Source organism: Trachemys scripta, chromosome 2, assembly GCF_013100865.1.
Source record: "Trachemys scripta elegans isolate TJP31775 chromosome 2, CAS_Tse_1.0, whole genome shotgun sequence".
In the NCBI taxonomy this organism is placed as follows: domain Eukaryota; kingdom Metazoa; phylum Chordata; order Testudines; family Emydidae; genus Trachemys; species Trachemys scripta.
In genome coordinates, this window is record NC_048299.1 from 186,951,513 (window position 1) to 186,977,990 (window position 26,478).

General features: G+C 40.5%; 1 protein-coding gene across 11 annotated transcripts in view; it reads left to right on the forward strand.

Moving 5' to 3' along the window:
• NETO1 (neuropilin and tolloid like 1) overlaps positions 1-26,478 on the forward strand; it is an 88,504-nt gene that overhangs the window by 42,632 nt on the left and 19,394 nt on the right. For all 11 annotated transcript variants that reach the window (XR_004644688.1, XR_004644687.1, XR_004644689.1 and 8 more), the window contains exons 5-7: positions 13,068-13,109; positions 13,218-13,345; positions 22,957-23,185. Coding sequence is in view for 8 of the 11 variants with exons in the window: in XM_034762526.1 (XP_034618417.1) it covers positions 13,068-13,109; positions 13,218-13,345; positions 22,957-23,185 (399 nt within the window). In the remaining 3 variants the exon portion in view is untranslated. The remainder of the gene's footprint in view (positions 1-13,067; positions 13,110-13,217; positions 13,346-22,956; positions 23,186-26,478) is intronic.

A 26,478-nucleotide genomic window follows, 5' to 3' on the forward strand; every position in this document is an offset into this window, starting at 1 on the left:
TCATTTAGTTTATGATCCACTGTAATCCCCAGTTCCTTTTAAGCAGTAATACTAGTTAACTAGTTATTCCCCATTTTGTGGTTGTGCATTTGATTTTTGCTTCCTAAGTGTAGCACTTTGCACTTGTCTTTATTGAATTTCATTTTGTTGAATTCAGACCAATGCTCTAATTTGTCAAGGTTGTTTTGAATTCTCACCCTCAGTCTTCCAAAGTGCTTGCAGCCACTCCCAGCTTGCTGTTGTGTGCACAGTTTATTCGCATGCTTGTTGCTTCATTATCTAAATTGTTAATGAAAATATTGATAAGTACTGGACCCAGGATTGACCCCTGTGGGATCCCAGTAGATATGCCCTCCCAATTTGACCACAAAACATTGATAATTACCTTTTTTGAGTAGTTTTTCAATCACGCACCTTATGGTGATTCCATCTAGATCACATTTCCCTAGTTTGCTTATGAGAATGTAAGGTAGGACTATGTCAAAAGCCTTACTAAAATCAAGGTATGTCATGTCTGCTGCTTCCCTGAATCCACTAGACCAGTAACTTTGTCAAAGAAGAAAGTTAAGTTGGTTTGGCATGAATTCCATACTGGCTATTCCTTATTACTCTATTATCCTCAAGATGCTCACCAATTGTTTGTTTGTTTTTAATAATTTGTTCCAGTATCTTTCAAAGTATCAATGTAGACTGACTGCTCTATAATTCCCCAGATGCTCTTTGTTCCCCATTTTAAAAATAGGTACTATATTTGCCATTCTCGAGTCCTCTGGGACCTCACCTGTCCCCCATGAGTTCTCAAAGACAACTGCTAATGGTTCTGAGATTGCTTCAGGTAATTCCATAAGGACTCTAGGATGAATTCTTAGTAAAAGCACAACATTCTTTCTTGTGAAGATTTCCTGGTACCATACACTAACATGCAGGGGTATTTCTTGGAATTAAAGTATGACTGTACAACTGGAAAGAACCATAAGAACAAATTCCCTTTAAAACATCCCACACCAATAACAGCTGGAATTTAGATTGAGAAGGTGATGTTTTTAAATTAGTGGGTGGGTGGGCGATTGCTTTACTTACAGGAGCTTTTTCTCTTTCTTATAGTACAGCCCAGTCCCCTTATTTGTACAATTCACAAAAGAGATGTTTTCTTTTCAGGGCTCTTCTGCTATATCTGAATTGCTTCTGAGATTGCTTTAACATGCTTTCAGTTGTCCCTTAAAATCTTCTGAATTTGTCATCAGTTTTACAGGCAGTATTTTCTTTGTATCCTCAAATGCCAAGCTACAACAACATGAAATATCTTAAAATAATCCTACTATTCTATATTGAATTGCACAAGCTCTGTGATTTTTACACAGGAGTATTATGATACTTCCACTGGAGAGTGTAGAACAAATTACTCTTAAAATTATTTCCAAACATTTAATCTCACTATGAGCATTTGTACGTAAGACCTGCTCTCTAAGTTCCATGATAGACAAGTACATGTAACTACTGGAATTTGTTACCAGCTGCTTGATATAAGCTAGAATACTTATTGCTTTTCAGTTTTTCAATCAGGGCAAAATTAAATGCTTATTTTTAGCTCATGATTTAATGAGTCAAATTGAATGGTTTCCTTATTTATCATTAGCAGCCTGCTGTTTTTTTACATGTAGAAACTAGATGATATGTTTTACTTATCTTTTAAAAATGAATAACAAATTGGTTCAATTTTTGTTTATATGCAAGTGACAACTCAACTAGCAACTTCAGTAAGTTACAGCTTTTCCTTGAGTAGTTTCCTTATGATTATGTGCCCTGCTGCGCCTTTGACCAGTGATTTTCAGTAGCAGTGCCTGTTTGGCCTGCACATGCCCTCTCCACATCCTCATGGCCCATACTGAAGCTATATAGGGTAGGTCAGGAGAACCACCCTCAACCTTTAGCCTGAGATTTTCATAGCATAGTTTAGCTTAGTTTAATTGCTATAGATGGCGTTTGTTGTTGGTGTTTTCCCTGTGATTGTTCTTCTCTGTTTGAGGGGTTATTCTGGCCTTTTACTCTCTGGGGTAAGCTGGGATCCCCAGGCTTTAAACATTGTCTTTCCTGCTGGGAGGCTATTCCAGTGAGTCATGGACATTCTCGCTGTCTCCGAAGTTTGAGGGACATGCATATAGCAGCTAAGTGTAAGATCTGCTCCTCATTCAAGAGCAGATCTTGTAAAACTAGGGAGATAAGGTTCAAGGTCTTAATGATGGAGCAAGCCCTATGACTAGCTTTTACCCAGGCTCCAAGAACCCTCCTGTAACATGGCTACTGAGCACATTTAGTGTCCTTTCTATCTCTGGATCCCATTCACTGAGAGCCTCGAGGAACTCCGTAATTAGTATTTTATTTACTTCAGAGCCTTGGTCACCAAAAGCCTCGGGGAATGTGGCTTTGTCTGTGTCCCTGGTACTGAGAGCCCCACAAAAGTGGACAGGTACTGACAAGAAGAGCAGGAGTCACCAACTCCAAAGAAGGCTCCAGAAACCTCAGTTCCAAGGAAGTACTATTGAGGGTCCAAGTGATTCTGGTACTGGGATGTCATCTAAAGCTACTTCTATGAGTCATGCTTCTCCAAAGTGAGATTTGGTTCTGAGGACCACTTCTGCTTCGAGTGCTCATGACCATAAAAGCGAGAACTACACCATGCACACCTAAGTACCTATGTCGGTACCCCAGACTTCTATAATGGAATCTGATTCTGGTTGGAAGCATTCGGTGCCCATAGCTTCAAAGCATTCCACACAGGTGACTGTGTCGGTACCAAAGCCAGAGTCCACAGAATCACATTCAACTCCTGTCTATGCACCATTGGTATAGCAGGAATTTAGTATTCAAAAGATCTTGTGTTGAAGGAGCTGAGAGTCTCCATTATTTACTGGTACTGAAACACCTTTCTTCACCAAGGACTTCTGAGTCACCACCTCCACGTTTTTCATTCAGACCCACTACTTCACCAACTTCAACTATCCAGGGTGAATAGTGAACACCGCCCTTAGAATATGTTGAGGAAGACTCCTCTGACTCACATATTTTGGTTCAGGGATCTCTTGTCTACATTGTGGGAAATCCCTTCTCTCAGAATACGTATGAGAGTGAGGGAAGACAACCTCATTTTCTGTCTATATGGTATGACCAGCAGTGGATGCCACCTCCTTTTCAGTGTGGGCCCCCCCAGTAGCCTTATTGGGACTTCTGGGCCATGTAGTGTCAGCAATTTCTAAGGGACCCCAGTCATTTTCGCAGGGAGCATAGGCAGTCCCATTCTCCTCAGACTTCACTCCCACCTCACCTACCAGAATCAGTGGAGGAGCACTTTGAGGAGTAGGAGGAAAGAGCTGAAAAGGAAGCAACTCCTCAAACAGATATTTTTTTTATCACTGTCAGATGAGGCTGTAATGCCTCGACCATCTTCCATAGCCTTTAGACAATTCCAGGAGCTGATGAAGGGCATCAATGATATGCTGCAGATTCTTCTGGAGGAGGTCCAGGACTGTCATCATTAGCTCCTGACATTTTACATACTTCAGCTTCTGCACGTGTGGCCCTTCCTGTAAATGAAGCTTTACCAGAGCCTGCTAAAATCATCCTGCTATGGCACCTCCTACTTGTAAATGTGCTGACAAAAAATATTATGTTCCGGCCAAGGACTCTGAGATTTTTTTTTTTTTTTAACACCTGACACCAAATTCTCTGGTTGTAGAAGTGGTTAATAAACACAGTGGATGCATAACACAATGTTTACCACTTAGATAAAGCCAATACTGCAGCCTAGTCCACTTCCACTATGACCATGATGCAGCAAGCATCCTGGCTTTAGTTGTCCAGCTTCCCTAGGGAGGTACAAGTACTGACAAGAATCTTCTTTCTGATGATCACAAGTTGTTTTGAGATTCTACGGACCACTTTCTTCATATCTTGAAGGATTTGATGTTCATGCCTAGATTCCTTAGGATTTATACACCTGCAAATAAAAGAATTTAGCAGGTCTCAAACAGCACAGAGATCTCACCTAGCTCATTTCTCTAGTTTTTATAGACCAACTGAACTATCATCTAAGAGACCACAATATTCAAAAAAAGGAAGTCAGCTTCTGTCACTACTACTTCATCTCAGCCATCCACATCATCTAAATGCTAGTTTTGATGGCTTGGTCAAGAGTCCAAACCATCCACTCTCCAGGAATCCACTGCTGCATCATTCCACTTTCCTTCCCCCTCTTTGGATACCATTTTTCCCATTTCCAACCTGCATGCAAGAGAATAACATCTGATAAATGGGGTTTGGCAGTCATAACATCTGGTTATTCCATCCATTTCACTTCTATCCCTCCCTGCCATCGCCCCTCTTTCCTGTCCCTTTTCAGGAACCCTTCTCATGATCGGTTGCTGACACAGGAAGTTGCATCTCTTCTACACTTAAGAGCCATAGTACCAGTTCCAGCCCAGTACAAGGGAAAGAGTTTCTGATCCAAGTACTTTCTGTTCCCCAAAAAAGAATGGGGAATGGAGACCAATGTTAGATCTTAGTCATCTAAACAATTATGTGGAACAACAGAAATTCAGGATGGTGACTCTTGCAGCTATATTTCCCTTTCTGTAACTCTCAAACTTCAGGATGTATATTTTCATGTTGTGATTCACTCCTCTCATAAAGTTTCTTAATTTTATAGTTGACCATGACCATTCTAGTACCATGTGCCCCTGTTTGGCCTCTCCTCTGCCCCAAAGGTGTTCTCAAAGATCATGGTAGTTGTAGCTGCCCTCTAGGTCAACTAAGGATAATCATCTTCTCTTATCTCAACAATTGGCTACTTAGGAGTCAATCTGACCAAGAGGTCCTATTGGCAATACAAATTATAAGGTCTCTGTTCCATAATTTAAACCTTTGACTCCATTTTGAAAAGTCCGTTTTGACACCAGTACACCAGATAGATTTGTTCGGAGTTTCACTGGACAGTGTGACAGATTCACACCCCTAAAAATCCAATTTCAAGGATTCAGATAAGTTCTCAAACCTCAGCAAGAAATTGTCTCCAACTATTCAGTCCTATGGCAGCTTGTACCTTCATAGCCTGAGATGATTGCATCACCGGTGCTGCTTTGGTTACAGCTTCAATTTATGAACCAAGAATCACAATCTGGACTAGCAACTGTCTGTTCCCTGTCAGGTTCTGGACTCACTCAATTGGTGAAAGACCCTTCCAAGGTTTGTGTGGTAGTCTCTTTCATTATGGCTCCTCCTATCATCATTATAATATTGGACACATACCTCTTAGGATGCGTGGTATATCTAGGGTCACACACTATCTTGGGCAAATGGTCTCCACAAGAGTTTTGTCTTCACTTTTAGAATTGAGATCAGTCCAAAATTCTTGCACTCATTTCCTCCCTCTGATCAGAGCCAAGTCCATCAAGGTCATAAGAGACAATGTGGCCTGCATGTTCTGCATCAAATGCTAGGGTGGCGCTTTGTGCTAAAGCAATAAAACTCTCTGGAATTGGTGTGTAGCCAATCAGATCGTCATCTCTGCTTCCTACTTCCTTGTAACGTGGCCAACTACCTCAGCAGACATTTCTCATAGAATTTCAAATGTGAGTTGGTCTCATGGATCTTCAGCAACATATTTCAATCATAGGGGTTTCCCGAAGTGGACCTCTTTGCCACTGCCATCAACCCAAAGTGCATTTTTTCTCAAGATCGGACCCTCAATTATTGGAGGATGCTTTCCTTATTTTATGGACAAATGGTCTTCTTTACGCATATCCACCAATTCCATTACTCTTGAGAGTATTGAACAAGATCAAGCTGGACATTTGAATTTATTTCTCATCCACCAATGAAACTTCCAATCATTTGCCATTTGTTGTCTCAGCATGCCAGTCAGACACTTCATCCTAATCTGAAAGTTCTGTAAATTGATGATTGACACTTCCTGTTCAATAGAGGTGCAAGAGATGGTGGTAAAAAACAGTGTCTGAGACAATATCATCTTCTAAAGTGAATGAGATATCTTTGGTGTACCAGCTGACACATTTCTCCTGTTCATTCTTCTCTTCCCACCATCATAAACTATCTGCTGACATTTAAAAAAAAATCAGGTCTGTTATCAGGTTCACTTGGCGGCTCTAACAGCCTTTCCTGCTCTTGTTGATGGCTTTTCCATTTTTACTCACCCCACAATATCAAGATTCCTCTGAGGATTGATAATCTTTTCCCACAGATTAGAGAACCTATTCCAATATGGGATTTGAATCTTATTCTTAGTTGCTTTATGAAACATCCTTTCAAGCCATTAGATGTGTGTGAATTGCTACATCTGTTTATGTTTATCTGCCTAGAAGATTGGACAACTGGGGGCTTTACAATGTTCTTCAAGGAAAAGATCTCATTATGACCATACCCTAAGTTTCTACCTAAAGTAGCTTCTCAATTTCATATTAACCAGACCATTCATCTGTGTTTACCACCCTCCTCCCCAACCACATCAGATAGGCAGGAAACTGTCTTCCATACCCTGATTATCAGAAGGGCGTTAGTCACTACCTGAACAGAACCAAACTGTTCACGCTGAAGTCAATGGGAGTGAAGGTCACTTGTCCCTAGAGTTTTACAAATAAGAGATGGTGAACCAGGTATTTCATAAGATGTCTGAGCAACACATTCTAATGTATGACCACACCATTTCAAATCCAAGCCATTGGCCTAGCTCATTGCTTACCCCTCCTTGTATTTAAATGTCATAGTTTCCAAGCATTTAAGAAGCCAGATATGTTGCTTTCTTGTTGGAAAGAATGTAGAAATAACAGCAAGATAGATTCCATAATGCAGTTGCAAAATAGTTTTTACTTTCTCCCAACTTTTTCCCAACACATGCTCCAAATACATCATACATTAACATAAAGCATGCAGTTATACAAATTCCAGAATATATACCAAATGTTTGTTTTTGAATTTGGAAAGTCTGTGAAATCTGTGCTGTAATGTGAAATATGTTTGTTTTTCAAATTTGTATACAACATGGAATCTGGTGTTATGCTGCTTGTTGTCATGAGCGATGTCTCCTTTGTGGTGGTGTGTGTTATGTGAAACTTTGGTTTTAGTTCAGCACAGTGGAGAAACATCTACAGTAGGCATTGTGGAATCTGTGGTGTGTATCCATTGAAAAGTTATATTGGGCATATTTTGTACTTTTTTCCTCCAGAATGTTGAGTTGGTGCAGAATTATTTTGAACATGTTTTGGAGAGTTTGTTTTGCTTGCATATTATGACATTATAGTAATTGTACATTTTTGTTGCTGAATTTGCTACATATATGTTTAAATAATAAGTAAATAACAATGTTGTCCATCATGTCTTCTTGGTATAAGTATGTGAAGTTTGAAACTGTGTGAAGTTGCTAATTTTGAACACTCTTGTGAAGTGCTGTGGGTGCTTGGCATCTACTGAAGTCAGCGGGAGTTGAAAACACTCATCACCGCATGGGATTTGGCCCTAGATTTATTTTGTTATGAGTAAAAAAAAAAGTGAATCAGGCATTACTTCATAAGTTGTCTGACCAAAACATTAACTAGGCAGTTTAGTTATTGGCCAGGCTGCAGTGACCTGCTATGGGTGTGCATGTGTGTGGCTATAGAGCTGCACGGGAGGCTACAGTTTGCTTAAACTGTCTGGAAAAAATGATGATGTTGATTTAAGTTTTTGAAGAATTAACTGACATGCCCACTATTGTGATCCTTGATAAGCTCCTGCCTGTGGAAATACCTTAAATGTTCTCCTCCCCTGTCTCCTATTGAGATCCACAGTGTTCTCATACACCTCCTATGTAAGAGTTGTAATCCATTTTTTACAAATTCCATAGATAACCCCCACCCTCTCTTTATGGATCCCGATGAACTCCCACACCTTTCTTGTTCTCCTGCAACCGACTGTAAACATCTCAAATCTCTCCTTTACTCTCTCATAAGAAGCCATAGCTGTACTTCTGCTCCTCAGTCTTTCCAGTGAGTATTATATGTATTTGATTTCTAGGAATTCCATTAATTGTGAAATGGGCTGCAACACCATTCACTTTAAAGGTGCCTTGACACCTCTCATTCCTTTCAGAGACCTTTGCTGCTCCTGTAAATACTCAATATGATCTTTTTTTAAAGCAAACCCAATATGCAACAAAACTTTCCGTTTACAGACTCAAATGCATTCCTGCACCCTCCCATGGAGATTCTTCATGCTTTTCTCCATGCTATATTTATAGAGATTGCAAGACATCTGCCCCTCCAGAGACTTTCTGATGCATTCCAATTTCCCTTAAAGGTTCATAGAATCATAGAATATCACAGTTGGAAGGGACCTCAGGAGGTCACCTAGTCCAACCCCCTGCTCAAAGCAGGACCAATTCGCAACTAAATCATCCCAGCCAGGGCTTTGTCAAGCCTGACCTTAAAAACCTCTAAGGAAGGAGATTCCACCACCTCCCTAGGTAACCCATTTCAGTGCTTCACCACCCTCCTAGTGAAAAAGTTTTTCCTAATATCCAACCTGAATCCTAATATCCCCAACTGAAACTTGAGACCATTACTCCTTGGTCTGTCATCAGGTACCACTGAGAACAGTTTAGATCCATCCTCTTTGGAACCCCTTTTCAGGTAGTTGAAAGCAGCTATCAAATCCCCCCTCATTCTTCTCTTCTGCAGACTAAACAATCCCAGTTCCCTCAGCCTCTCCTCATAAGTCATGTGCTCCAGCCCCCAATCATTTTTGTTGCCCTCCACTGGACTCTTTCCAATTTTTCCACATCCTTCTTGTAGTGTGGGGCCCAAAACTGGACACAGTACTCCAGATGAGGCCTCACCAATGTCGAATAGAGGGGAACGATCACATCCCTCGATCTGCTGGCAATGCCTCTACTTATATAGCCCAAAATGCTGTTAGCCTTCTTGGCAACAAGAGCACACTGTTGACTCATATCCAGCTTCTCATCCACTGTAACCCCTAGGTCCTTTTCTACAGAACTGCTTCCTAGCCATTCGGTCCCTAGTCTGCAACAGTGCATGGGATTCTTCCGTCCTAAGTGCAGGACTCTGCACTTGTCTTTGTTGAACCTCATCAGGTTTCTTTTGGCCCAATCCTCTAATTTGTCTAGGTCCCTCTGTATCCTATACCTACCCTCCAGCGTATCTACCACTCTTCCCAGTTTAGTGTCATCTGAAAACTTGCTGAGAGTGCAGTCCATGCCATCCTCCAGATCATTAATGAAGATATTGAACAAAACCGGTCCCAGGACCGACCCCTGGGGCATTCCACTTGAAACTGGCTGCCAGCTAGACATGGAGCTGTTGATCACTACCCATTGAGCCCAATGATCTAGCCAGCTTTCTATCCACCTTATAGTCCATTCATCCATCCCATACTTCTTTAACTTGGTGGCAAGAATACTGTGGGAGACCATATCAAAAGCTTTGCTAAAGTCAAGGAATAACACATCCACTGCTTTCCCCTCATCCACAGAGTCAGTTATCTCCTCATAGAAGGCAATTAGGTTAGTCAGGCATGACTTGCCCTTGGTGAATCCATGCTGATTGTTCCTGATCACTTTCCTCTCCTCTAAGTGCTTCAGAATTGATTCCTTGAGGACCTGCTTAATGATTCCTCTATCCTATCCTGTTTTGCTGCCTTGTAGATCCTCCTGGATTTTCCCATTGTTTCTTCCAGCTGCAAGCAACAGGATGTTTGTCACCAATCAGAAGGTTTGGCCACTCAGTATATAAATAACTTAACAAAGGTTCTGCTCTGCTTTACTCTGACTGAGCAGAACTAATAATAAAACAAGCACCATCTGTTTTATTAAATCATAAACAGCAGTCTCTAAAATAAGCCATTTAGTGTTATATTACTTCAAAAACAAATAATAAATCTACTAGCTATTTGTTATTCAAATAACAAACTGTTTGAACATGGTTCAAATTTCAGCCTCATCTATAATGTATAACTTCTATTCTAGGTTGTTGCTTTATTTATTTATTATGTATTTGTGTATCCAATATTTATATTTTATGGAGCCTATGTGGAGTAGCACTTGAGCACCTTAGTTTTTCTTTAATCTCAAAATCAAACCTCATTATTTTGCTACAGAAAAGCTTCAGAATAAAGCTTTCAAAAGTCCTGAGCAGCCACATCTCCTGTAGATGTCAATGGGAGCCACAGGTTTCCAGCGTCTCTGAAAATCAAGCCGAAGGAACTTCCACATGAGTTAATTAAAATCCTGTTGGAACAAGTGAGCCTGTACTCTGGCTTTGATTGGACTTGATACAAGAATTACTGGGTGAAATTACTGGGCCTGTGTTATGCAGCAGATCAGGCTAGATGATCATTATGGTCCCTTCTGGCCTTAAAATCTACAAGCCACTCGAAAGAAAGAACAAGTAACACAGGAGAAGGTCATCTAGTGAAATAGCATGTGGAGTGAGTTTTACATCAAGAAACTACAGAAGTGTCCCACTTTATCTTGATACATTTAGACCGGTGCTATTATCTTCCAGTTTAGAAGTTCAGTTGGGGCGGGGGGAGAAGGGGTCGAGAGAAAAAAAAAAGAAAAAATGTTTTTTTTTTTCCTTCCAGCTTGGAAATCTTGCCACATTTCTGCCTCTTGCCACCTCTGTAAAAGTGTATGGAACTGTCAGAGACTCTGGGGAGGGGCAAGAGAGGCCTTGAGGGGCCTGCCCCCTATCCTCAGCAAACATAACATATGACCAGAATGACCCTCATTCTGGGAGCAGCTGTGGCAACCCTCAAGAAGGGTGTATGTGTGGGTATGGTGGTGCTCCCTGTTGCTAACTGAAGACAAGAAGTTGATGAGGCCTTGATGGACACTTGTACTGCCCCAACTTATTTAAATCTTCTTATGAATATTCCAAATAACCCCCCACTTGTAGATTAAAATTAATAAAACCGCTTGGACCTGAGTCTCCACTCCATCTGAGATAGGGTCCCCGGGCAAGTTGTTGTTGCTCCGTGATTCAGAGTCTCTCAGCCCTTAAGCGAAATGTGTGTGCATAGGGGCAGCCGTAACTTATGCCTACAAGGATTTGTGTAACAGAGTTCATCTTTGCCAGGCTCTCTCCCACCTACATCATGCTCCTCCCCTCCTTACGTTGTGAGGGGGCATCTGGAGCAGGAGGTGACAGAGTCACCTCTGCCACTCAAGAGTTAACTGGTACAGGAAGAATTCTCTACTGCCCTTCTCCTGGCACAGTGCACCACATAAGCAACACAAAGTGGCCTTAAAGTTGCCTCAGCAGACCTGAGAATCCAGCCCATGAAGATTTAAAACCATCTGTTAGAGAAAACTGAATGGCTGCATTGTACATAGGACTCTCTGGTTTCGGATGTTAATTTGAGTTTGTAGTTTAATTAAATAGATTCCAGTTATATAAATGTCCTGCTTTCAGCTATAGGTATTGGTATCTAAATTCATTAACTGGTATATTTAATTAAATTTAGGGTTTTTTTTTTTTAAATGTCTTCTTAACAATTAATGCTGATTGTCTGCTGAGATATATTTGCAGTCCCTTTAGTTTATGGGCATGTAACTAAGACCTATATTCTGAAACAACAAAAGATCATTGCAAAGAACATAAGCACACACTAAAGTGTACAGACACATGGTGTCACAAGGTGATTTTACGCATTTAATTTTTAAAGCCAATATATTGTAACTGATCCAATATACTGAACATTCTTTCTTGTTCTTCTTCTCCTTGTATGGACTAGCCCTGGTTGAGATGGCATTGCAGAAATTGCACAGCATTTCCATATTTCTGAAGACATTTTTTCATGCTTTTAAGCTTTTGATACAGTGATCTAATTCTGAGACAATAAAATAAAATCTATTGAATACATAGATTCAAACTCTATCAGAGCTTATATCTTGAACTATTCCAATGAAGTCTGGGCAAAAGGTGGCTCAGAATTCTAAAAAGTCCAGGAGAAGTTGTGACAAAGTGTGTGTCATAAGTATTTGTCACCAATCTGGGGAGACCAAATCTTATGAATTTTGACAAAAATATCAAGACCCGCACCTTTTTTTTTTTTTCTTGTTTTCTTTCTCATGAAGATAAAGAGACAGCCTATTGGAAGCTGGAATATGCATGTCAAGGAGAATGATGATTGATTCCTGAACAATGACTAATCTAATCTCAAGGGATTATCCTGTCTTGAAATATTTTAGTCCTTTCACATTTCAGTTTTGGGCTTCTCTTGAACAGTGTCTTCGGACTGTGCCAAACTTTGTGAAATGCTGATTTGTATAATGTGGACACTTGTCTACTAGGGCACAGGGCTGAGACCAATCTCGTTTTATGTAAATCATGCACTTGGCTATAAATAGGGTACAAAGTTTCTCAGAGATTAAAGATAGTTGTGTGTGTATGCACTAAAACAGCAAGCTGCATTATATTCATTAACTTTGTTCACTCAATGTATCCCGTGGCAAACTGGTATTTATTTATTAACAGCCACAGGGCTGATTTTTGGCAAAGACAGTGGCTCAACTAGTGCACTATCAATTGGGGTCACAGATCATTCAGATATCATAAACTGCAGTGTGAGTTCCTTTAGCTATGGTAACCATGCTGTGCAAGGGTTTGTGAAGTAGGCAAAGGGATCCGGTGTGCAATGTCTGGAAAGATAACCACTTGCATTAGATAGCTGCATCAAAACACCAAAGGGATGGCTGTCTGGTGCTCTTGCCCACTGGTGTATCCTGAAAACATCTCTCGTGTTTAGTGATAAGAAATTGGGATGGAGACAAAGAAAATTATGCCTATAGCAGATTTTCATAATGGAAAATAAAAAGAGCTTAATAGTAAACTGGCAACATGTTTTGCATTATCAATTGTTGCTGTGGTCTTTAAAAGTTTCTGGGAAATAAGTGTAGAGAGATTCTCCCACAATTGCTTGTAATATTCTAATGAAACTCAACAAAATGTTATAACCAAAATATTGAACGAGACTGATTTTCTCCTTTCTAAATTTTTAAGATCCGGACTTTAAGGACCTGGGAGTTTTGAAACCATTGCCAGGTTGGTATGCTAGATATTTCATAAAACTTGGAGGACTTTGCCTTCTGCTGTAGAAAATATTTTTTGCTTGCTGTTCAGGTTTCATTTTTGTGGTATTTTGTTATTCAGTTTGTGAGTTTGAGATGGGAGGACCTGAAGGAATTGTGGAATCTGTGCAAATTGTGAAGGAAGGAAAAGCTTCTGATACGGAGGCGGTTGACTGTAAATGGTACATCCGAGCACCACCACGATCCAAGGTCAGTCCTGCATCTGCTCACTGATTTGGCACTTAATTTAAGAATACGAATATGGTGTATATTTCTTTGTACACACGGGTCTTGCTTAGCAATTTCTAAGTGTTGAACTTTTAAACTGTTATTTTCCTTCAGCATTGGAAGGTAATTTGTCACCTCACTGTCACAGTAACCTTCATTTGCTATAAATAACAATGTGGGCAGCATAATGGGTAATTTTCTCCAACACGTCTTTACTCTGAGCTTTAAAGAATCAGGAGAGCTCGTTAACTGTGAGGTGATGTATCCCTTTATTTTCCATATTTTATATCCCATCTTTATGTTGACACTAAGATCATGTGGTCAGAATATGTAATGTTTAAAAAACATTGCCAAATCCAATAGTATCATCTTCTGTTTGTCGTTCTAGAAATCAGTGAAAACAGAGCCACGGTAAATTCATATATCTTTAGTCTGAGCCCTATACTTCTGAGAATGAGCCACTGATGAATAGACTCCCCATTCTTACTTTTCCTCCACAGTTGTCAATGTTTTTGTCATTGTTTCTCAAATAAAATATAGAAAAAGGATGTTTCCCCCTTAATCCAGTGGGTTCCTTCTTTGGTTTTATTATAGTGTCTCATTTGTCCAGGCCCAACTCAGTAGAGCTGGACAATTTTTTTCAGATAAATAGTTGATTCACCCAGTTTGAGATCAACAAAAAATATTCAGAAATTTAGATTGAATTTAACTAATAGCTTTGATGACTTTTTTCAAAGTCAAGATGTTTCATTTTGATGTTTTTGAAATGAAACATCTTGACTTTTAGTTTCAAGCCAGTGTTTCAATGTTTTGAAATTTAGCTAGTTTTATTTTAAAAAAGAAAAAAAAACAAAATGGTTAAAATGAAACAAAATAGTAATAAAACATTCAGTTAGGGTTTAACCGTAAACAATTTTTTTTTTTTTGGTTTTATCTTTCAGCCACCATTACATTATTTTTGCAGCTTACTCATCAGTGAACACTTGGATTAATTACAGATGGCTAGCACACCATTTCTCCTCTCTTCTGGAGTGGAATAACTTTGCGCTCGTCACCTATTTTCATACACATCTTCTAAAGGCAGCACAGCAGTTGAGGTTCCAAAAATGTCTTTTACCAGTGATGTGAGGGCACTACCCCCTCAGCAGAACTGCAAAGAGTCCAGGCTTTGCAAACTAGAGTCTATGTGCACACCAACTTTGGAAAGCTGAGAGATAGATCATTTTGTGTGTTATTACGGAACAGAATGAACACAATGTACCTATCTATTATAACATTTGGCATTCAGTACCCAAAATGAAAAGTTGCCCAAGAGTTACATAAAATTAGATGACAGATTCGTGGCAGCATTTCTCTATTCAATGAAAGTTTGGAGGAAATTTGGAATAGTTGTGTGGCAAAGGATGGAACAGGATTATTGCAGATACCCACTTTAAGCTCCTATTTATTAGGTTATTTTCATATAATTGCAATATAAATACAGGTTTTCCACTAAATAGACGGGATTCCCGTTCTCTGCCAGAATAAAGAGCTATGACTGATGTTGAATGTGTAGACTGAAAATGATTATTGCACCATACTGTGAAATTAGTTATTGATAGGTGTATCATAAAAAAAAGACATTTGTGCTTCACTAATTCTGGGCTGCTTCTGGAGCTGGCATAACCTGCAGAATAAGTTAGGGCAGCTCCCAATGCTGCTCTGATTTATAGCAGCTTTGCACCGATGCCTTTGTTTTGTTCCACAGTTCAGAATAGCCAGAATGCAAAGTGCTCCAGCCACTCACCTCTCCTCATCCTTGATACGGTCCTATTCCAGGAGCTGCACAGGAGAGTGGCATAGGCCCACCTACACCACCTAGACACCAGGGGAATTAGCTGCAGCAGAGAGACAGGTGTACAGGATTTTGAAGTCAGATCTAGACTGAAAGGAGCTTTTCTTTCACATACATTATTCTTGGCAGTTGAACAAATACTTTCTTTATTATGAGCTTTGTTTTGGTGCCTTATAAAGAACTGATTTTCTGCACACAAGTATTAAGGCAGTTATTCTGGGAAGTGGTTTGAAGCTTTTCCTAACCTGCCTAATCAATCACATTGTCAGACCAAACCTTTGGTGAATGATTAAAAAAGAACTCATCAAAAGTGATTCACAATGAAGAGATTATAATCTGACTTTTTTACTGAAGTTATATATTATTCATAGTTTACAATCTCTCTTTTCCTTTAATATATTCAGTCAGGGCTTTCCGTTACTTTCAAAGCTAAATAAAAAACAGTACAATTTAACCAACATTTCTTTTTTCATTATTATGATAAAAATACAAACTTAAAGGTGACAAGACAATTATTTAAACCATAATGCGATCAGGGGATATAAATTATATATGCCACAGCTGCAGTGAAGCTTTATCATTTTTGTTGCTAATAGCATTGGCATTTGCAGCGACATCTCAATGCTCTGTAAAAACGAATGCTCTAAAACTGTGCTGGTACATTTCTCCCCACCCTCCAATATAACATGGAATTGGTGGTTTGAAGAAAAGGGTTTCATTGACATTTTCTGACATAAATGTGGAAAAAGAAGATACAATGGTTATGTTTCTACTTTATAGCATATTGTGTTGTTAATTAAGAAAAGACCTCATAATGCTTAATATGGTCATGTGCAAGTGCTTACTTAAAATACTAGCAACCTAGTTATTCCACATTGAAATCAATGGCAAAACTCCCAAACCTGAATGGAGGATAGAGCAGGCCTTACATTTATTTTAAAGGACTCTGTTAACTTTTGTGTGAAAGTTTCTTATGTTCTGGCATTACAAATAGCACTTAAAATCAGAATAAATGAGATTAGAAAAATAAGAAAAAAATTCTCATTTTCAGTTGGATCACTTTAAGCCTGACCCAAAGTTCAGTAAAAATCTTGCTGCTGACTGGGGTTTTCGATCATGAGCATTGTGAATTAGATAGCACAGTCAGTTTTACTCTTTCTTCCAGCATATTCAGTTTGCTAGTCAGCTTCCACTATTTGTGTGGGTGTTTCACACATCAGGTTAGAGAAATATAGAAATATATAATCATAAAACAACACAAATTGGTAGAGGCATGAAGGAGCGGGTCTAGTACCTGAGATTACTTTTAGCTCTTTTTTTTAGCTGACCAGATACCAAGTTGTCAGAGTCTTTTTAATTGGGATTCAATTTTTAGTCATGCACTGAATAATGTAGGTCTTTGATCTTGAGAAGCATTGTGGGACTGATCCAAACCCAACTGAAGTCAAATGAACGGCCCTGATTGATTTCAATAAGCTTTGGATCAAGCCTTGGTTTCCTCATGTGAAGTTCTGAATGCACTCAACTCCTGTGATGGTCATTGAGAATGGAAACTCACAGGACCAGGTCCTCCTTGGCTTTAATGTACAAATCTGCATTTTGTTTTTGGAGCTGCTCTTTCTTTTGCACAGTTGACATGCAGTTTTAAGCTAATTATTTGAATCCAATGCATCAATGTTGATTTCTGACCAATCTATATTTACTATGCCAAACCGTGCTCCCAGATACACCGGTAATGCCAGAGCTGAAGTCCTGTGACTGAAAACAGAATTGGGACTAGGAAACAAATATATTTCATTTATGAAGTTCAGATTGTTAGCTTGTTTGTAAACAACAGGGAGGTGAAAATCCACATTACCATGCTTTTTGTTCCTTGTCTGCTGCCATATTAACCTACTTTCAGAAACAGGCTAGTTTTTTTTATAAGGCTAAAGGATGGTAGGCCACTGGAGGTCTTTAAAACAGAAGCCTGCAGAAATAGAGGAACATGTGAAGTGAATGCCTATAGTGAAGGGATGAAGAAATTGCACTGAGTGTTACAACATATTGTGAGAATGGTAGTATGTAAAAGTGATGAAAATTGCCCCTGATTTTGTTGTTGGGAATGAAAGTTGTTACCCCTAAACTAGCCTTACTATGATTATTTAGCTTTTACAATAATGTATTTGTGTATTTTTTTGGAATGGGAGAGTAGTTGGTGTGAAAGATTCAGCCATGCTTTCAAATGCTGTTTCCTGGTGGAGAGTGCAGTTGGGGTACAAATATAGTTATTAACTGCAATGATGTGATGAAGGCTATCAGAGCTCCTTTACCATAACCTGTAGCCATAGTACCCGTCTAAGGTGGAGGAGCATAGGAAAGTAAGATAAACATTTACGTCTCCATCCTGAGCAGGAGTTCATGCAGAACTACACCAGTGCAGGACGAGCACTGGTGGGGATTGTGCTTCAATTTCTGTTGTGCTTCTCCTTGTGCACAGGGGGCGAGCAATCTGCTCTATTCAGTAGCATGTGACAGATTGTTCTCCACAGTGTACGAGCCATCAGTACAGAAGTGGCATGACCCTGTCTATCCCACCCACCCCTTTTTTTCCAGAGTCTTACTTTGGCAGGGGCATATGCTTCCAGAGCATATGGGCTGCTACTGTTGAGAGGCCCTTCACAACCATGCAGGGAGGCGGAAGGATTCTTGTTTGCTTCTCCTTGCTCCACAGGAATGCCAGGAGTCACTCACAATCTGGCCTTTTAAAAGAAAAGTAGTTGCCCAGGATTCGCAGTCATCTGCTGGTGGCCTGTAGAGATCTGACTGGGTGCTTGTTGGTGACTCTCTTGCTTGTTTATAGCTCCTCTTACAGATATGCTGAGTCTTCCTGGCAAAGAGAAGCCTGGAGCTTGTAAAAGACTACTGGATACAAAGGCCTGCTCTACACTATGAGTTTAGATCGAATTTAGCAGCATTAAATCGAATTAACCATGCACCCGTCCACATAACGAAGCCATTTTTGTCGACATAAAGGGCTCTTAAAATCGATTTCTGTACTCCTCCCCAATGAGGGGAATAGCGCTGAAATCGACATTGCCGGTTTGAATTAGGGTTAGTGTGGACACAATTCAATGGTATTGGCCTCCAGGAGCTATCCCACAGTGCACTGTTGTGACCACTCTGGACAGCAATCTGAACTCGGATGCACTGGCCCGGTAGACAGGAAAAGCCCCGCGAACTTTTGAATTTCATTTCCTGTTTGCCCAGCGTGGCAAGCTGATCAGCACAGGTGACCATGCAGAACTCATCGGCACAGGTGACCATGCAGTCCCAGAATCAAAAAAGAGCTCCAGCATGGACCATACAGGAGATACTAAATCTGATCTCTGTATGGGGAGATGAATCTGTTCTATCAGAACTCCGTTCCAAAAGACGAAATGCCAAAACATTTGAAAAAATCTCCAAGGCCATGATAGACAGAGGCCACAACAGGGACTCAACACAGTGCTGCATGAAACTTAAGGAGCTGAGACAAGTGTACCAGAAAGCCAAAGAATGAAATGGACGCTCGTGGAGGGAGGGGCGACTGATGACTGTAGCTATCCCTCAGTTCCCGCACTCTCCGAAAACCATTTGAATTCTGGGTTGAGCTCCCAATGCCTGAAGGGTCAAAAACATTGTCGCGGGTGGTTCAGGGTGTATGTTGTCAGCCACCACCACCACCCATGTAAGCAAAGAGGAAAAAATGGTTTCTCGCCTTTTTTCACTGTCACCGTATGTCTACTGGATGCTGCTGGCAGACGCGGTGCTGCAGCGCTACACAGCAGCATCCCCTTGCCTTGTCTTGCAGACGGCAGACGGTGCAGTATGACTGGTAACCATCATCATCGTCCCATGGGTGCTCCTGGCTGGCCTTGGTGAGGTCGGTCGGGGGCGCCTAGACAAAAAAGGGAATGACTCCAGGTCATTCTCTTCTCTAAGTTTTGTATAATGGAGCTTCAGTCCTGCCTGGAATATCATGCCAGCTGGAGGCTTCTGCCTCAGGCTGCTCTCCCAGTTGGCAGCACCACGCAGTCGCACCTACCCCTTGCTCCCAGGGCTCACAATCAGATACTTAGACCTCTACATTTTGCTGCAAATAAAAAAATTAAGCTGCCATTTAGAACTGTCCCCCAACATACATATCCTGGGACATTTTATATTTTACCAGTGTCAACCAAAGGCCCACACACAAATGGAGATTCAGTCTTGCCTGTGCTTCTATCCTAGTGCTTATCACAGATTCCCATTTTCAGCTATAGGCTGAGCAAGTGCAGAATGGTGGTTCACTCAACTTCGCTGTAAACCAGCTGTGCTCCCCTCCCCCCTTTGATCTCTGCTTGCTGAGGCAATAAAGTCAGTGTTGTTTCAAATTCATGAATTCTTTATTATTTCATCACACAAATGGGGGGATAACTGCCAAGGTAGCCCGGGAGGGGTAGGAGTGGAGGGAAGCAATGGGTGGGGTTGTTGTAGGGGCACCCCCTAGAATGGCATGCAGCTCATCATTTCTGCGGGATGTCTGGGGCTCTGACCCGGAGCGGCCGTTTGCCTCTCTGGTTCTTTAGTAGGCTTGCCTGATATTCTAGGCAGGACTGACTCTCCATTAGACAAAACTTAAAGAAGAGAATGACCTGGGGAATCATTCCCATTTTTGTCCAGGCGCCCCCGACCAACCTCACTGAGGCCGGCCAGGAGCACCCATGACCCGCAGCAGACGGTACAGTATAACTGGTAACCATCTTTGCCAACTTGCAAAGCAACAGACAGTACAGTATGGCTGGTAACTGTCTTTGCCAATTTGCACGTCCGACGAAGTGGGCATTCACCCACGAAAGCTTATGCTCCAATACATCTGTTAGTCTTAAAGGTGCCACAGGAATCTCTATTGCATTCTCTAAAGAGAGACTACTTGTCAGGCATAAAAAGTACCAATGGATTCCAATATAGTATCTAAAAAAATTAATAGGTGATTTGGAAATATACACTGTGAAGTGGGAGGCTGTTAAATAGTGCCCATTCATTCTAAATGTAACCCTTCTGCCCATCTAAGTTGGCAGCAACAAGGGCCGGGTTCTGTATCTAGGGGTTCCATTTCAATAACGCAATGCAAAACCGGCTCGAGCCCCCACCCAGTGACCTGGGATAATTACATACCACCCCCTGGGTGCCTCTAAGAGGCAATACTTCCCCTCTCGCAAGCACGGAGTCTGAGTGTAACAGAAAATGTTTAATAACATGAGGTAGACGACATCAGCATTAAATTGGAAAAACACCACAAACAGGATTCGTAACACAAACCATGAGCAAAAAACCCACCCCAGCAAATTGGGCTGTGTCCTTTCCCTTTGGTTCTTGAATCCAGCAACCCAAAAATCACCCAGAGTCCCCAAAGTCCAACACCCCCAATGTCTCTTGGGTCCAGCAACCACCCAAAGTCCCAAAAGTGCAACAGACCCCAAAGTCTCTGTCCTTGGTCAGTGCAGCCCCAGAGTAAAAGGGGGGGGGGGATGCAGGGTGTTAAGGGGCACCTTACGTGATCTGAGGCCGGCTGGCCGTCTCTCCGTGGGGTTCCGCCACAGCCTTCACCACGAGCCAGTCCACTTCCCGCCGTCCCACAAACTGCTCCGCTCTGCAAGTTGCTCCGCTCTGCTCACCGACCTGTGAGCCGCTCCACCCGTCCCTGCAAACAGCTCCGCTCACCGTTCCTTGGGCCGCTCCAACCAGCCCCGAAAGGCTCCGTGCCGCTCGCTGCTCCTCCAATCGTCCCCACAAATTGCTCCGCCAGCTGCTTAGCAATATAGTTTCAGGCTCCCCCACTAGTTAACACAGCACTCAGTGATCTCAGCTCTTAATAACTTTAGCTCTTTTGTGATTTCAGCTCTTAGCAATTTCAGCTCATAGTAGGGGAGCCCCAGTGCTGGTGCACCATTGGCCCAAAGTGAATTCAGCTCAGCAGCCTGTAACTAGACTCCTAATGGAATCAAAGTTAGCTCTGGCATTCAACAGTGGAGAGAGGAGATAGTACAATTGGTGTTTCAAACCCTCAGAGGGGGCCCATGCCATCCAGTACAAATACCTGTTCCCGTCCTCTCTCAATTTACTTGGTTTTGTAACCCATGTCCCTTGTCAAGCAAGTGCTACTTAGGTAATGGTGAAGGACTCACTCAGTCCTTCTGTCATATAACAGTTCCACTGGCCTTGATTCACAGAATCAGGGTAACAAAACTTTATTCTTCCTGCCCCAACAATAGAGAAAACTGGGGATCCCACACCAGCCAAAGTAACCACTTTCAGTTGCTGTTGTTTCATGCCAGGTGAGTGGGTGTGCCTATGCAAACAAGATCAGCCCCTGGAGTTCTTTTCCACACTCGCCATAATTCACCACAAGATGTCAGGGTAAAGCTCATCCTGACTCTGCTTACATAAGCAATAGGAGTTTTGAAACATGAGTGTCGTAACATCTAGATTCCTCCATGTTGTCTGGGAGGAGTTGTGCTTATATACTTGCTTGAAGCCACAAAACTAGAGAGATCGTGCTCCTCCCCTTCTGTCTTTTCATGGGAAGAACTGTTTGAAGTCGAGATTTTTTTGTGCAGAAAGTTCATTGGAGAGAGAAGTAATGCTGATTGCTACTTCAGTCGGAGGGGTCCTTTTTGTTTGTTTTTGTTTCAAAATAAAGATGCAGCTTTGGAATACATTCAATCATTGGGTTCAAATACATGTATAGATTGATTTTTATTTTTATTTTTTATTATTTCTGCTGTAATCTAGCTTTCTTCAATATTTGCCTAAGGTGTGCTAGTTATCCTGTATGGTCTAGTTGTATATCATGTGCCTGCCTAACCTCTAATTTACTTTCTGTAATACTGGTATGTTTGATTTTGCTTTAATTTATTAGGAAAGGCTCTCAAATCAGTAATATGGCTTCCTCTATTGGAGGTCATATAGATTTTAATTGAGAATAAGTTTTCCTTAAAATTAATAAACAAATTTACTGGATTCTTTAGGCAGGATGATTATTTTAGTTACATTTGATAAGATGGCTTAAAGTTCAGAAAAAGATATTCCTTTCTTATTAAAGCCTCATAGGGTTTTAGATTAATTTCTCTGGAACACTGTTGGTTTCATCCCTGTTGACTTAATGAGCTTTGTTGAAAAAGACCGAGATGGTGACCAGACTGCTTGAGGAAACATGAAAAGATTAATGTTTGGGTTCTGAATGGTTTCTAGATTCTCACTTCCTGAGTCAGTGGAGCTTAGCCATGTCACAAGGATGACACACATTGACTCGCTGGAGGGAGCTGCAAGTATTTGCCTTATTATTCTTCTTGCTGGGTGAGTAATTGAGCAATATTGTGTCAGTACAGGAAGAAGTTTCTGACTGTCATCAGGCTGGATGATTAGAGGACACACTTGCTTCTCCTAAAAGGAATACATTTAGGAGTTTAAATTGGAAGCCGGGGGTCTCAGAATAGGCAAAAAAAGAAGCATTTGGACCTCCTCTGGACTAGACTTTAGAACAAAGCAAAATGTGATGAAGAATAAACAGTACTCAGTTACTGTATTAATGCAAAAATAATAAAAGTGGCCTGTGTTTTGTCACCTCTAATAACAAAAAGGTCGTGATCTGAATATAGTTCAAGTGTCTATTTTTCACCACAGGGAGAAGTGCTGTTTAATTGTTCTTGTTCCTATTTTGGTTTATACAGTTCTTTTTTGTTTTGTTCTTTTGTAGATCTATTTACGATTCTTGGACTATGAAATGCAGAATTCAAATGAATGCAAAAGGAATTTTGTGGCTGTCTATGATGGAAGTAGCTCGGTGGAGGATTTAAAAGCTAAATTTTGTAGCACTGTTGCTAATGATGTGATGCTGCGTACAGGTCTTGGGGTAATCCGCATGTGGGCAGACGAAGGCAGTCGAAACAGCCGATTCCAGATGCTCTTCACATCTTTCCAAGAACGTAAGACTCTAAGCACTCTATGTTTCAATATGTCAAATAATACAAGTCTCATAAACTGTTAATGACACTTTCTTCATACAGAGTAAGAACTGAAAGAAGTTCCTTAACAAACTATTAAAATTGCAAACCAGGTTTTTATTTCATATGTTACACTGTGTGATGATTAGTGAGACAGTGGTTAGAGTACAGGACTGGGAAGCAGAACGTCTGGATATTAATTTTAAAACTCAGTTGTTCTATGACCTCGGGCAAGTCTCTTAACCTCTGGCTACCTCAGTTTTCATTTATTTAAGGCGAGGCTGATCAAACTGAACAGAGGTTTCTGTGAGGCCTAATCACTGACTGTTTACAAAGTGCTTTGATATATTAAGATGAAGGGCACTGGAGAACTGCAATATAATTATTTTATCACTAGATGATGTGTATATTATTAACAAGCAGGTACATCATCTCCTGTTAAGCAAGGGATGATGGTTTAAATCCTTTGATTTAATTTTTTAGTAACCATAGAAGTTATCCAGAAACTTTACATGAAGTTATGGTTTATAAAAGATACAAAAACTTAAATTTGAATAATATTCATTTTTGGCAGCTTCTTGTTGTTTAATTTGTAGAATAAAAACAGCAACAACTCTTGCACTCAAAGTAAGAGGAAAATAGAATCAACACTGCCAGCTACCAAAAATGATTAATTTAAACCAGTTGTGATAAGAGCATATGTTTTTGATTAATGAAAATAACATGGTTGTTTTTTAGGAAACTATATGTTATTTATTTATTTATAAATAATGATTAATGCTATATTCAAAAATATAATCTTTAGTGCTTTGCATCTCACATCTGATGTACAGTACGGTGAAGTAAGTAATAAGTGTCCTGGGGAGGAAAGGGTAGGTAACACGAATATAGGCAATAGCAATAACATGAAGCCAGATAGCCAGAGTTCCACAAATAAAAAGATTTGGTTTACCAGAATGCAATCAGTGACTAGAATGTGTGCATAATCCCATCAAATACATTCTTCATCTGCATTCTGTATGTACCCTATGATGAAGCAATGAGACAGTAGCGGTGAGCCTTTGTAATTCCTTAATTTGACTCTGATTAAAAATTCCTGACGCTCTACTGACCTGCAACTGTGTTTGTCACAGTTCTCTCACATTGCAGCCTTAAGGGTAGTTTGTGTTTCTCTAGTCTATAAATCAAGCCTGTGTCTAAAATATAGAGAGAATCCTCTATTGAGATATTACCGCTTTTTGCTTTGTTTCCCTGGCTGGAGAAGTCTTGAATATTCAAGGTCTGATTCACTGGAAAAAAAGAAAAAAAAAAAGTCTTTCTCTGTTACCTTAGAAACAGAGAAATAGGCATTGAGGATTCACTGCTTCTAAAGAACCAAAGAGTAATGCATACGATCATCAATTTATGACCAAGATTTGAGCAAGTATATGTTTACAAGGCTTTGAAATTCAATCATAGCCATGGAAAACCATTTTTTTAAATTTGTATTCCATGAAACCTGGAAACAGGTCCGTAAACATTGCTCAGCCCTCTTCTCCTCCCCCCCCCCCCCAAAAAAACAACTGGTGAGTAGCCACTTTATAATAAACATCATCAGGTGTTAAACCATATTCTGGCAGGACAGTTTAAAATATTTCCATGTCATATTAACTGGTCAATTTCCTCTAAACTGTCATTGACATGTTAAAATCTTAGGACACATTAAAGGCTAAATTCTGCCATCAGATACATGTACCACATCAGTTGTCCAGAGATGGTTATGTACATAGAAGATTGTTGTGTCTGAGTTCAAAGTTAAAGCAGATATCTGATATGCCAACTATAAGACACAACATGTGGGGATGAAAAGTCTAAATCTTTTAGCAGCACATGGAAATGATGAGATCATCCACACACAGAGGATGAGATTTGCAGCTTTCATAGGCGCGCAACATAAAGATCAGGGAAAGGGAAGCCACAAGGATCGGAGGGGACACCTTGGTCAGTGCTGTGAGACTAACCGAGAAATAGCTGTTCTATTCACTCAGAGCCAAGAAGGAAGGGGAAAAAAGGCAATTCCTTAGCTGGGCAGGTGGCATTTCACTGTGCCATGGGTCTTCCTCATTGATCTCATTTTAGTAAGGGTTTCGCATTATTATTATTAATTTCACATGTGCTTAGACAAAATAAAATGATGAAAGAGTGGCAAAGTAGAATGTTCTTACATATTATGGTAGGGGTCACCAAATGGCACTGTGACACAAAGCCTTTCACGTTCCATTTCTTAGTGTGCAATGTTCACGCTTTGGACCATATAATGTGATAGGATATCTCTATAAATTTAAATTTAATACTATCTCCTAGAACTGGAAGGGACCTTGAAATGTCATCAAGTCCAGTCCCCTGCCTTCACTAGCAGGACTAAGTACTGATTTTGCCCCAGATCCCTAAGTGGCCCCCTCAAGGATTGAACTCACAACCCTGGGTTTAGCAGGCCAATGCTCAAACCACTGAGCTATCCCTCCAAATTGCATGTTTTTGTTATGCAAGGGTTTGTTAATGGCAGTGGTCTTGATGGTTTGCAAGTAGCAGGAGAATTTGCTTTCTGCCTCAGTTTCTCATTAGAATCAATTATTTAGTCACAGTAGCTCCCTGGGAACTGGGCATTAATTCTAGGTAGAGAAATCTGAAAGAAGGCTCTGCCTGCATGCTGTTTAAGTACCTGTGTACCAGGACTGGCGTATATGTGTAACTAAAACAAGTTTATGCTTTAGAATATACACAAACTCTGCATCACTGGTTTCTCCTCCAGTAGGAAGCAGTCCTGCAAGACCCTGAACATTTGCTGTTGTTCTGCAGAGGAATGACAGTGGTATCACAATTGGACACTAGTGTCTGAAGTAAGGGCATACAAAGCGAGTCTAAATGGATTGTACCAACAGAACTGAGTGACTGATTCTAATATGACTCTTAACACGTCAGTATTAACTCAATATTAACTCAGTATTCAGTGAGTAGAATCATCAGCTGTATCAAATATTGAGTTTTGTCCATTTAAGCTCTGTCTGTTCAATTCATCTGGCTATGGTCCAATCCCATTTTGTATTCTTTCAAAATATGACTTCATTTTAAAACGCCCTTTTACCATGCCCCAATAGTACTTAATAATTCCTAAATGTGATGGTCAGTGACTGCTGCATACTTTAAATATAAATTTTAATTTATATTTAAAATTGGAATAACAGGAGCGTAATGAAAGGGCAAAAAAGTTTAAAAAAAAAAAGATGTTTGTTTGC